Here is a 13,110-nt window from a genome sequence, read left to right as displayed (position 1 = left end):
AGTAAAATAGTCACCAAAATGTTAGGATAATAACAACACTTTACAAATATATTAGAGCCCGAGGGTACAAGAGACAGTTCAGCGGGTAAAGTCCTCTGCATACATGAGGACTTGAGTTCAAAGCCCTAGAGCCCATGCAAGGCTGGATGTGGTAGTGCAGGTCTATCTATAATTCTATGAGATAGGAGGTTGAGGCAGGAGAATTCCTGGAAGCTCACGGTCCTCTTTGCCCAGGATACACAGTGGCAGATAACAAAGAGACTGTCTCAAACAAGGTGAGAGGTAGAGATGGGTACTTGTGAATGGCTACACACCCTCTCTCACACACGTCTCTGTCACACACAGAGATCAAAAGTAAATACGAAGTAAATAAATTAGGAGCCCCAATTACTATTTACCAAACCACGTTCTTTCCAGAAAATACAGAGGTGACATATGTGTCACTATGGCAACAGCATACATTATTACCCCTGAGAAAAATCTCGGTCACATTTCTAAGTGGAATTACTTTTCATGTTCACTAGAAGTACTTCAACATCTTCAACATGGGTTATGTTGATACGCTCATGTTACAACACTCAAACAAACATATAAACACATGTCCCTTCTAAGTGAATGGTGTCACCAGGTTACAGAGGCGGTGACAGCAAAGAGAAGCGACAGGTGCCCTTTGGGTTGACAATGCCACAGACTGATGATCACCATGAGCACAAATATTTAGAAAAGTATCGACAATATGATGTCAAACAAGCGCTTTCTTCTTACAAAGAAGAAAATGTCACCCAAGCTATTGCCAAATTCCAATAAGAGCCCCATTGTGGCTTTTGTGCAAGAAGAGACAATGGCTTGTATTCAAATCTGCACAACACTGGCTTTTTAGGTCGAGGGCTAAGAGAACTCAGAGGTGGAGACTGAAGTCTGAAGTCTATGGCTGGGGTGTGGACTTGGTGGTCCAGTGCTTTTAAGAGGCCACGAGGCTCAACCCCCAGGGCTCCAAAAAGAAGAAAATTAAGACATGGGGGGTGGGAGTAGGGAAGAAAGATTAACATCTGGATAGAGGATTTCGTACACACACACACACACACACACACACACACACACACACACACACACACACTTACTGCTTCCATGGACTTGGTCAAGTTGCTCCACAGAACTCAGAGAAAACAGCTTGTAACCGGTCTTGGTTCCAATCGCTAGGGATCTGCGGAGATAAGGACAGCACAGGAATGACAACAGACACCGTGTCCCTTTCCCCAGGGGGCTGCTGAGGTGCAGGTAAACACACATCTCCAGGACTCTGATAACTCCCTCAAGGCAGAGGAGGTTCTGGCAGACATTCATGAAGGGAAAAGGTCAAAGGCAGCTTTTTAAGAGACAGGCACTGCTTGGGCTCCGTTACCAAGGAAAATGTTAAAGCTCCCACAGCTGGGCGGCATAGGACAAAAGGAATGTTTAGGAAGTCTTTGTAGGACACCTCCACAAGGCTTGGTGGGAGACAGCCTTGTCATCTGTTTGGAAAGACCTTTACAGGAGGATGAGTTATTATCATTGCACGAGTACACACTTGCATGGGTGTGCGTGTGTGTTCACGCGTATGCAGGGTTAGGGGTGTGTGCTGGGTGACGTGACGAGGAAGCTCAGTGGATTGGCAAGGCTGACTGGCTAGCCAGCCCCAGGGAGGGACCTGCTAGTTCCCACCTCCCATTAAAAACTTATTTACTGTTGTTTTTAGTACTATTAACCTTACATAAATTCTGGGGATCGAATCTAGGTCCTCTCATCGACTTAGCTATCACCCCAGCCCCGATTTTAACGCATAAATAAAAGGAAGCTCTAAACCGAAGTGGTTTGCTCATTTTTTTTCTTTACTTGATACAAGCTACAGATGACTCTGTGAAGAGAAAATCTTGACTGAGAAAACGACTGCCCATCAGGCTGACTGGTAGGGGAGCCCATGGGGGTGTTTTCTTGATTAATGAGAGATATGAGAGAGGACTCATCCTACTGTGGGCGGCGCCATGCCTGGACAGGTAGGTGGTCCCGGGGTTGTGTAACGCAGCGAGCTGAGTGAATCATAAGGAGCAAGCCGGTAAGCAGCCCTCCCCCACACTTCTGCTTCAATTCCTGCCTCCAGGCTCCAGCCTGGAGCTCCTACCCCCACTTCCTTTCATGATGGAGGGGAAGCTACAGGTGAACTAAGTAAGCTCTTTCTTCCCCACACTGCCTTTGGGTCATGATGTTCATCGCGGCAATGGAGAACAAACCAGGACACCAGGTATCCCTGGTGACGCGGTGACAACAGGTCACCGGATCACCAAGGAGTGACCGGGTGTAGCCGCAGTTAATCAGAAGGACCGTATGTTTGAGGACAGCTTGGACTATGTGACAAGACTGTCCCAAAAAAGGAAAAGAGAAAGAGAATACGTGGCCTCTCGTTGGCACTTGACATGGCCTTCTCGACTCTCCTGCTTTGATCTAAAAAAATGGGAGAACAAAACCTTGCAGGGAACGCTCTCCAGATGAGTCACGTGACCGCAAACACTTCCTCCCTAGGAATACGGGATGTCGGTGTTGAAATGGGCCTTCCTCCAACCGTTCGGTGCAACTTCTTCACTTAAACCAAATATATACCAAGCTGAGATTCGCTCTTCCAGGGAAGAATTATACTAAAACGAGCAGCTCACAAACCTGAACGCCAAGGCTCTTGTTTTGCTACCTTAAAAAAAGAAAAAAAGCCACATGATCCGCCCCTCCCCCTCCAGAATTCCCTTTTCTATACAAACATTTGTTCTTTCCTGGGATGCAGGAACAAGCAACTGCTGCCAGCTTTTAATCAGCAAGGCAGCGGGTTCTAGGCCTTAGCGCTCCAACCTCGGAGGACTAGGGTTTGGCAACCAGCACCACAAACACCAGCACTAGTAAAAGTAGACAAGGAGGATCTTTGAACTCTGAAATATACTGGAGTGGTTACTATTTGGGGGTTTTACTTCCTTTTTTTTTTTTTTCCGGAGCTGGGGACCGAACCCAGGGCCTTGCGCTTCCTAGGCAAGCGCTCTACCACTGAGCTAAATCCCCAAACCCCCGGGGTTTTACTTCCTAATGCAGAGTTTTCAGGTAGCCCAGGCTGGCCTTGGAAATATGCTAGGTACGGAGCCCAGAGTTTCGAGTCCTAAAACAAAACTAAAGAGATGTGCAATCCCAACACTCGGGAGGTGAGGCAGAGGCAGGAGGATCTCCAGTTAGCTGAAGGCATCCAGGGCTACACAAATCGATCCTTTTCACCCCCCACCTAAAAAAACAAAACAAGTCCCACCAAGACACCACCAACAAACTAACCAAAAGACTTAGCGATTTAAAGTAGGTGTCAAGGGTTGGGGGGGTGATTCAACCAGAAGCTTGGGAATTTGGGTTTGAACCCCAGACCCCATGTAAAGGTGGAAGGAGAAGGTCCAGCTCCCCAGAGTTGTCCTCTGACCTTCACATGCATGCTTTGGCCAGCGTGCCACCCACCCCGTCATGTGCACACACATGTGCACACATAGTAATAAGCAAGTTCAAAAGCATCATTTTGAGGGTGCGAGTCCTGATTTCGGCACAAAAGGGTTTCTTTGTTTCTTCATTTTATGCTTTCGAAAGAGTCTCTGTTACTCATGCCGCCTCTGAGCGGTTGTGGGTTAAAGTGGTCTTTTTAACTCTTGCCTCAGTAGTACCTAGGATTCCTCACAAGCTGCCACACTCAGCTCAGAAGGGTTGGATGGGTGAGAAAAGGGTGCGGTGATCACTCCTGTGTTTTTTAGTTTTCTTTTTTTTTTTTTTTCTTTCTTTTTTCCGGAGCTGGGGACCGAACCCAGGGCCTTGCGCTTTCTAGGCAAGCGCTCTACCGCTGAGCTAAATCCCCAACCCCCACTCCTGTGTTTTTAATGATTGCTCTATGGCCAGAAAAGACTCCATGTTAAGGAATTCAGATTTTTATCTTATTTTTACCTGTAAGTCCTTTCTATAAAAACAAGATTCTCATTACTACTCATAGAAGTGGAGTCGGAGACAAATCCCAATCACTATCCAACATTTAAAATACAGCTGAAGCGTCTAGCCCAGTTACAAAGCATTAGTGTGGAGGACACTGGTAGAACTCAACTCCCTTTATCTGCCTTCTCTAGAAAGACTAGGTCTCCTGCTCAGCTCACACATATAGAAAAAGACACACCAATTCACCTAAATGCATCCAGCAAGGAAGACGATTTATTTTAAAATTCAATGTCATACCCTCCACGGCTCCAAGCAACTGACCGTGACAAGACCTTTTATTTATAGGAGAGGTAGAGCTGCCCAGCAAGCCTTCGCCCAGGAAAGCAGAGCTGACGGAGGAAATCAACTTTCAAAGCACCTTACAGGTTTTGGAAGACAGCATTCTTACCGGGCTGTGACTCTGTATTGTTTAATAATTAGAGTGGATGACACTTGTTTTCCAAATCCAATAATATCACAAGGTGTAATTTGGCTGATTTACTACTTGTAAGTAAACTACCTCCCCCTCCTTAAATGGGGTTCAACTGGGAAGGAAAACACGTTCACCATTTCAACAGAACACTCTTGCAAAAGTTTCTTACAAAACGTCAGAATTTTATCCATCCTATCATGCACTTAAGTCTCATCTTAGGAGATAATCCCCAAAACAACTCAAGAGGTTACAACAGCTTTAAAAGCAAAGACATACTAATTCCAGTGCCTGGAGGCTGGGATATAGCTCCATGGTAGAGTCTGTACTCAGGATGATTGAAATATTGGGTCTTATGCTCCATACCCTGCATGCCTCCTACCCTAACCCTGCTCACCCACCCACACAAGAAAATGGGGCTGGACTTGTCTGGCATGTATAAAGCCCCGAGTTCCATTGCCAGCACTGTATAAACAGAGTATGGTGATATTTCCCATAGTCTCAGTATTCCAGAATGGGAGGCAGGAGAATCAGAATTTGAAATTCATCCTCATCTGGTAGGGAATTTGAGGCTGTCCAGATTACATAGAGACAGGCTCAAAACAAAAAGAAAATACCAAGAAAATTCCACAAGGTACCACACTTAATAGTTTGCGAATATTACATGTTATGTTATTGGGAGATGTTGTAAGATGGACTTTTTTATTGTGGGCTGTGGTCAGAGGCAGCCCGAGAGTCACTCATCTAGCCAAGCTGTCGAGTTACTGGATTACATGATTACACGTACAGATTTTTCAAACAAAGACATATTGTTCGGAGCAGGGGTTTTTCAAACAGAAACACAAAGGGAATGAAAACCAGGGCTGCTTATGGCCTTAATTACACCAACGAATGAATGTTCAATATTAGCACAGTTCAGCCAGCAGCGGCCGAGGCACAAGCCTGAAGCTGAGCCCAAACAAGGAACAGAGCAGAAACTGGTACAGCCGGAAGTGGGACACTGGGAAGTGGTCATCCCTGCCCTGATGCTTCAGGGCTCCACATTCCAAAGAGATTATTCCATATGGTTCCCAGGCTGGCTTCCACAAAAACAGGGAAGGGAGCAGTAGTTTGCGTCTAAGATTTAGTTCAGCAGATGTCTAGAACTCAGGCAAGCAATCCCTGGTTCATGGACCAAAGTCTAAATGTTGACCATCATAGTGAAACATTAAAAATCCACTTAAAAGCAACAGGGTGGAGCGCCTGCTTCCGGGATGGGAAGTTGTCTGGGGCAGAGAAAGGGTTCCCGAGCTTCCAGGAGATTCCTGGGACTGGGGAGACAATAAGTAAACACAGAAAAGCAAATAAAGAAAAGCTTCCTACGGCCAAAGCGATCAGCCAAGATGCCCAATGCTGGGCTGGCCGGGTCACAGGGATAGGCTCCTGTTTGTCCGAGGCCCTGCCCAAATGCCACGTTGAAATACTCAAGGACAAATGGTAAAGTTTTCCCCATCTTCCCGACTCTCGCATCCTCCCTCTTGAGTCAAGTTGCACATTCCTCCCTCCTCACACCTTTGTTTTGGTCCCTGATCTCCCTTTCGGTCACTAGGTGGCCCACACCAAGTCCCTCCCCCACATTCAAGGTCCCCCTCCTCCCTCCTCGCTGACTTCTTTGGGTCACCCTGGCTGGTTCTTTCTGGCAGGCTCTGGATGGCAGTCGTCTGGGTGGGCTCAAGCCCCACTGCCGAGCAACGCCGCAACGCAGGCTGCCCCGCCGAGGAACCGTCGGCGCGCAGGCCCCGGCTAGCCACCAGTTGCGTTACAGGACAACACCCTTTGGTGGCGACATTCTGTCCCCCACTTCCCCGGCCAGGGGGCTGGAGCCGTGGCTTACGTGCAGTCTTGGTTGAAAGAGAAGCAGCTGAGCGCCGCCTCCACTCGGCCCGGAGGGGCATCTGCAGCTTCGGCCTCCATCGGGGGCTCGACCCGAAAAGCCGCACCTCTGAGCGGGGGACAGCCACCTCAGCAGCCCGCCCGCGCCGGCTCCGTGGGCCGGCTTGCCGCCTCGGTCCCGCCCCGGCTCGCCCCCAGACAGGCCACGCCCACTCAGGGACCACTTAGCCTCGCCCCCCGCAAGACCCCGCCCTCACACGGCTCCCACTTAGCTCCGCCCCAACCAACTTCCCCCTATCCTTCAGAGCTGGTCCTAAAACAGCTAGGCACCGCCCCTGTCTCGAGTACCGCCCCTCCAGGCTCTAGTCCTGCCTGGGACCTTTAGGACCCGCCCCACGCATTTCTCACTTAGCCTCGCTCTCTCCCCATTCCGCACCTAGCCCCACCCCCTCACAACCCTGGCCCCGCCCTGAGCCAAACAGACCCCGCCCCCGATCCGCCCTACCTCTAGCTCCGCCCCTCTCCAGACCGGCCCGGACCCCACCGCGCCTCTTATCTCAGGGAACAGGACAGCTGACAGAACAGGGCCTCCGCAGACAGCCACGATTGGCCACCAACTCTTTTAGTCACTCAAAGAGGGTAGTGGGCGGGACAGCTGCTAAAAACCCGCCCTCTACTCGTAGACGCCGCTTGCCATTGGTCGAGGATGGGTGAGGCAAAGGCAGCAGGCCACGTGGTGGTGTTTTCATTGCCAGAGCGTCCAGAGGGTGAGGAGGAGGAGGAGGAGAAGTGGAGCTGCAGGCTTCAAGCCTGCCTTAGCGTCAGGGACAACGCCAAGGAGGCGGGCGGACGCCTGCTTCCCCGCCCGCCCGCTAAGCATACAGAATTTGGTTGAAATTAGTAGACACCAAAGTCCAGCCCTTTTGGAGAGCCCTTAAGATTCTTGGAGAAAAGTTCCCCCAGCCGACAAGTTATCTACAGTCCTACAGTTGAGAAAGAGCTCTTGCTAACCCTGAGACTTGCATTAACATATTACCTTGGTATATTCTTACCGATTTACTGAAGACCCCATTGAAGCACTGGCTAGACAATGTATCTAAAATCAACAATACACAGCGGCCTGTGAACTGGTCTTCTTTCAAGACTTGTCACCACACAATTTTACTTAACAGTATTTGGCCAGACATTTGATTCGTAGAAATGAGAGAAACTAGAATAGCGTACAAGACAGTACAGCTTGAAGCTCATTGTCGTTTGAGATGCAATCTGAAGCAAACCGGAGATTTGCTTCCCAAGCTTGTGTGCAATTGGTTATGAGATGCCTGGTGTGGGTTCTGGGAAAGAGAATCCCGGTCATCAGTAAGAACAGTGCTGAACCATCTCTCCAGCCTCTGAAATCATCATCATCACCATTATTATTACTATGATGATGGCGATGATGATGATGATGATGTCACAGTTCTGTAGATCGTAGCAATTCCATTCATATCCAGCCACTTTATTTATTTTGGATACTTTGTCTCAGGCTATAGTCTACCGGCTCCTCAAGCCCTTGGTAACTGATCCTCCTTCCTTGGCCTCCCAGGTGCTGGGATTACAGGGTGAACCATCACACTCAGCGACATTCCCCCAAATCCTGACAAAATGATACCATATCATGTACTGATATTTAGGGTGGATGAGCAAGAGAGTCCTGTTTTGCATAAGCTTTTCTGATTGGTTCTCCAGTTGGGTTTTTTTCCCAGATAAAAATATAACAGTTTATTTCCTCAAGTCCATTGTTCTGTCGACTCACAGATCTGCCCCTGATGATTGCAGAAGGGTCAATTGTGAGTCACTGTATAAACCAACCCAAGGGTAAAGAATTGCTGTTTGGATGTTTCGGTCATCTCAGCAAGCTTTTCAGTCCTAGCTGCACCTTCCCCCACCTCCCAGCTCTGCCAAAAGCTGCTATCTTTTCAATTTGGTTGAAAGAGGAAGGAGCCTGGCAGTCTACATCTCTGGAAATATTAGATGAAGTGCCCAGTACCGTTTTAAAGTAGGGCCTATTATCAGTTTGTTAATTAAGCAGTTGGGCTTTGGGGAGGCAGCGATGGGAGCTGGGGTTAGTTTTGGCCTGGGAGTGTGTCATGATAAAAGCAGTGTTGGAGGAAGATAAACTTGGCCCCTGTGTGCAGATCAAATTAGAAGGCTTAGAAGTCTTTAGGGAACTAAGGTGACATGCTGGGAGTGATGGAACAGGAGACTGGGCTAATGTAACAGTACTAAGACCAGAAAGGTTAGGACAGATACAAGAGGGGTTCAGAGACAGCAGCACAACAATAAAACACATATGAGACTCATATATAATGTGAGAAATTCTAGAAGACATACTCTGAAAAGAGAAGAATGAACAGGTAATAGGACTTGCCAGGCGGCTCGGTGAGTCAAGGCGCCCACTCCACAAGCCTGGTGACTTGAGTTCGGGCCTCAGAACCCAAGTAACGGTAGGGGAAAAAGAACCAACTTCGCAAAGTTTCCCCCTGACCTCCTCATGTTTCTGTGTTATGTTACCCATCAGAGCCACCTCCATGACAATAAATTAAAAACAGGTAGGTTAATTTTAATATATCTTGTTCAGCTCACTATATAAAAGGCAATGATGGAAAGGGTGAAAAGATAGGAAAATTAGGGGGCATGGGACAGAAGCAGGGCACCTCACTCTGGAGTCGAGAGTCAAAAGATTCCAACACACTGGATGGCATTTGCTGTAAGGCTGACAACGAAAAGACAACCTTTTATGTAGAAATATTCCCAAATTTAAAAGATGGGCTGGTGGGCGGTCGCTCACTGTTCTTCCAGAGGACCAGAGTTTGGTTTTAGCATCCACCTCAGACTGCTTACAACTGTCTGTAACTCAGCTCCAAGAGATACTGCCCTCTCCTGGTGTGCTCATGCATGTGCATGCATGTGCGAGTGCACACATGCACACACACACACACACACACACACACACACACACACACACACACACACGGTGTTGGGGGGGACACAAAGACACATATTCAGACACTGTCGCTGTCTTCAGACACACCCGTTGGGCCGTGGCGCTCTTCACGAGTTCCGGCACGGGGAGAGAGAACTCAGGCAGAGATGGGGAACAGCTTTCTCCGCCCAGTTGCTGGCCCTTCTCCTTTGTGCACTGCCTCTTGGGTTGCTTGAGCCTGGCTGAGCCAGCAGGAGGCTGACTAGCCACAGAAGGGTGCAGGGGAGCTTCTGGCGCTGATTTGGGGAGAGCAGATCTTTTTCCCAAGCTGCTTATGACAGAAGCTCTCAGACGATGGAATCATTCCTGTACCTTTTAATTCTGAACACGACATTTAAATACAGCTTTTTGGATGGGTCAGGGTCTGACAGCAGGTACTTCCTACTGGTTTGGCCTGAGAGTTTGGGAAGACCTCATCTACATAATTGGGGGCGTGGTCCTGCTTCCTTGTCTGATCTGTCTTGAGCCTACATGACCTGTAGTCACATCTTCACCTGTGCAGGAGGGGCTTGAGGCATTGCCGTGCATGACTGGTCTGTCTCAAACCTCTCTACGGGGGGTGGGGGGCGCAGCTATGTGAAGCCCTGATATCCTGGGAGAATAGGAATGCACCCTTTTAGGGTCTCCCGGGGATTTGACCTATTGCGACCAAGAATCAGGGTACCTTTCACGGCCCGCCGCCCCACACCACATCATACTGCTTACATCTACCTGTAACTCAGCTCCAAGAGATAGGATGCCCTCTCCTGGTGTGCTCATGCATGTGCACAAATGTACACACACACACACACACACACACACACACACACACACACACACGGTGTTGGGGAAAGGCACAAAGACACACGTTCTCATGAATGAAATATTTTTTATTTATTTTATGTATAAGTACACTGTCGCTGTCTTCAGGCACACCAGAAGAGGGCATCAGATCCCATCATGGATGGTTGTGAGGCACCATGTGGTCGCTGGGAATTGAACTCAGTTAAGAGCAGCCAGTGCTCTTAACCGCTGAGCCAACAGATCTCTCCAGCCCCTAGTAAAGGAAATCGTAAAAAGTGAAATGTACAAAGTGAAATCCTAAAGAGCCTTCTAGTAAACTGATTCTGCTTCACAGAGGCTCATCCTGAAGTTCTTTCCTGCAATGTGACCAATAAATCTATGATATATCATAGATATTAAACTAATATATATATTTTATTATATATAATGTATAAATATTTAAAAAAATATTGCATATAATTTTGATAGGTAGTCAACCTAAAATTACTTTAAATGTATTTGTGTTTACGTATTAATTGTGCGTATGTGACATTGTGGGGGAGTATTGTGCTGCAGTCACGTGTGAACCAAGGACAACTTTGTGGATTTGGTCCCTCCTTCGGCCTTTATGTGCACTCAGGAGATCCAATTCAGCCTACTAGGCTTTTTAAAAAAAATTCCATCTCACCAATATAACATTATTACTCAGTTAAACTATATTTTATTTCCAAGCACTAAGTGTCTAAGCTAGCGTGTGGTCCACACCCATCAGTGCTCCTGTGGTGATAATATCTCAAGGCTGCTGTCTCTGACTCTATTGTTCCCCAAGCGACATGTAAACTATTTTCATACAAATCTGTATTAATAGAAACCTAGGTTTGGTTTAATGTAAAAGCTCTACGTATTTTATGTAAGAAAGACAGACGGGCATGAAGAAACGGTCAGGCTTTGGAATCGGACTCCCCACACGCTGAGGTGAAGGAAGGGGCAGAAACAGCTGGTACGGCAGCGTGCCAGCGTTCAAGGGAGAGCCTCAAGTCCTGGGAGGACTCAGTTCACAGTGACGCAGGAATATTCAGACAGAAATACTCTGTCTCGCCATGAAAATTCACTACTACAATCCAGGCAGGAAGTCAGAACAGGAACCGGATTGGCAGGTGCCCCGGGCACTAAATAAGTGGCCCTTTCAGGTGGCTTATGAAGGAGCCACCCAAGGCATTCACTCGACAACTAATTCTTAGTTTTCGAAAGCACCATGTTGGCTTCAGCTCCACACACGGTCTGTCTGGATGTGGTTTGTGGAGGGCCAGGTAATGAGTAAGCAGGCCTGTTGGAATGGCTCCACCCTAAGAAGAAATCCAAGACGTCCATTCATATAAAAAGCTGAGGAAATGGCTATAAATAAACTCACAGGTGCTGGATATATTGACTGTCAGACTGAATTTCCTTTTTCAAGTTCAAGTTCTGTGTTCTGCGGCACACTCCCTATTTGAATTTGGGGCTTGTAACACCCTAATCCTCCTTTTCCTCCAAGCCCCTCCCACACTCTCTCTCTCTCTCTCTCTCTCTCTCTCTCTCTCTCTCTCTCTCTCTTCCTCTTTCTCTTTCTTTGATGACTAATCTTGGTTGTCAGCTTAACACACCTGGGAACAGCAAACCTCAATTGTCACCTCAGATTAGCCTATATGTCTAATTGACGGAGGGGGCTTGTGGGAAGCACCATCCCTACGTAGATGAGTCTAGTGTGTATAGGAAAGGTAGCTGAATGTGAGCTTGAGATCAAGTGTTCTTTCATGCTTCCTGACTCATGGTTCTTGCTTCCGGTTCCTGCCTTGGCTTCTTTCAACCATGGTTTGTGACCTGGAAGTGCAAGCCAAAACAACGTTTCCTTCCTTAATTGCTTCCGGGCACATGGTATTTATCGCAGTAATAGAAACCAAACTAGGACACTTTATTGCTTTTTCAGACTCAGTCTCACAGGGACCCAGCCTGGCCTTGAACCTTCCACACAGCGAAGGCTGATCTTGAACTCGTGATCCCCTTCCCTCAGCATCTTAATTGCTGGGATCACAGGCGCTCACCCAGCTTCTAACCCACGTCCTTGCAACAAGTTCGCTACCAAATAACGCAGAGGGTATCCCAGGAGAAGAATATGATTTTACTGCAAGGGGAATAAAAGGTTTGCTCATTCTCTTTTTCCAGGTGAAACGCCTCGATGTTTATCCTTCTCGTAAACAAAGAGATTCAGTATATCCAGGGGAAAGGCAAGTTTCCTGAGGACAAAGCCAGGTTCTGGGAATTAAATGTCATTGGTGATACAAGGTGTGGACCTCGACTCGCCTAATGGGGACACTTCTTATCTGGGTAATGAGCAGGTTTTAATTCTAAGATGCTGATTGGGGTCTGCACGGGGCCATTAACAGGGAAGTTGGAAACGAGACAGACATCCTGTCTGACGCAAGCCTCCGGTCACCCAATACGGTTGTCCATGCCACCGGCTGTCACTAATTAGAGTAAACTACCGGGTGAACAAGCTCCTGTCTTCTTTTTATAAAATCCATTCTATTTTTATAAAGCCAAGCCCCAGTAAATTTCCCTTCTCTTTGTTGCTGTGTTCCAATAAACAGAAGGGGACCTGAGATACTCAGACCCTAACAGGCCAGTCCCCAGGAGACTGGGCACAGAGGCAAAAATGGAGGAGCTCAGGCCAGGGAGGCAGGGTGAGAGAAGGAAGAGGGAAGGTTGTGCCTCCATGGGGAGGCAGCTGAAGGAGTCAGCCTGACCTTCCAGAGCACAGGGGAGGGGTTGGCCGCACAGCGACTTCTGGGAAGGGAGATAATTTTACCTGAATTGCAAACAGGAAGCATTTGGAATGGTTGAGCAAAAAGCACAGTTGGGCTTTTCTGGAGTTTTCATTCTGTGCAGTCTGTGTGAGGTAGCATGGCGGAACTGAATGAATGGGCACCCAGTTGGAGCCATTCCTTCTGGATTAATCTTTTTATTTATAAAA

General features: G+C 47.8%; 1 protein-coding gene across 1 annotated transcript in view; it reads right to left on the bottom strand.

The window, feature by feature from the left end:
* Window positions 1–6,489, bottom strand: part of Wipi1 (WD repeat domain, phosphoinositide interacting 1) — a 36,222-nt gene extending 29,733 nt beyond the window's left edge. Inside the window, exons 1-2 of the mRNA XM_032912612.1 lie at window positions 6,315–6,489; window positions 1,122–1,204 (exon numbers count right to left, since the gene is read on the bottom strand). Of these exons, the coding sequence (XP_032768503.1) occupies window positions 1,122–1,204; window positions 6,315–6,394 (163 nt within the window). The 5' untranslated portion in view covers window positions 6,395–6,489. The remainder of the gene's footprint in view (window positions 1–1,121; window positions 1,205–6,314) is intronic.
* Between the last annotated feature and the right edge of the window lie 6,621 nt (window positions 6,490–13,110).

This window comes from Rattus rattus, chromosome 9 (assembly GCF_011064425.1).
Source record: "Rattus rattus isolate New Zealand chromosome 9, Rrattus_CSIRO_v1, whole genome shotgun sequence".
Taxonomy (NCBI): Eukaryota; Metazoa; Chordata; class Mammalia; order Rodentia; family Muridae; genus Rattus; species Rattus rattus.
This window is presented reverse-complemented; position numbering and strand designations above follow the sequence as displayed.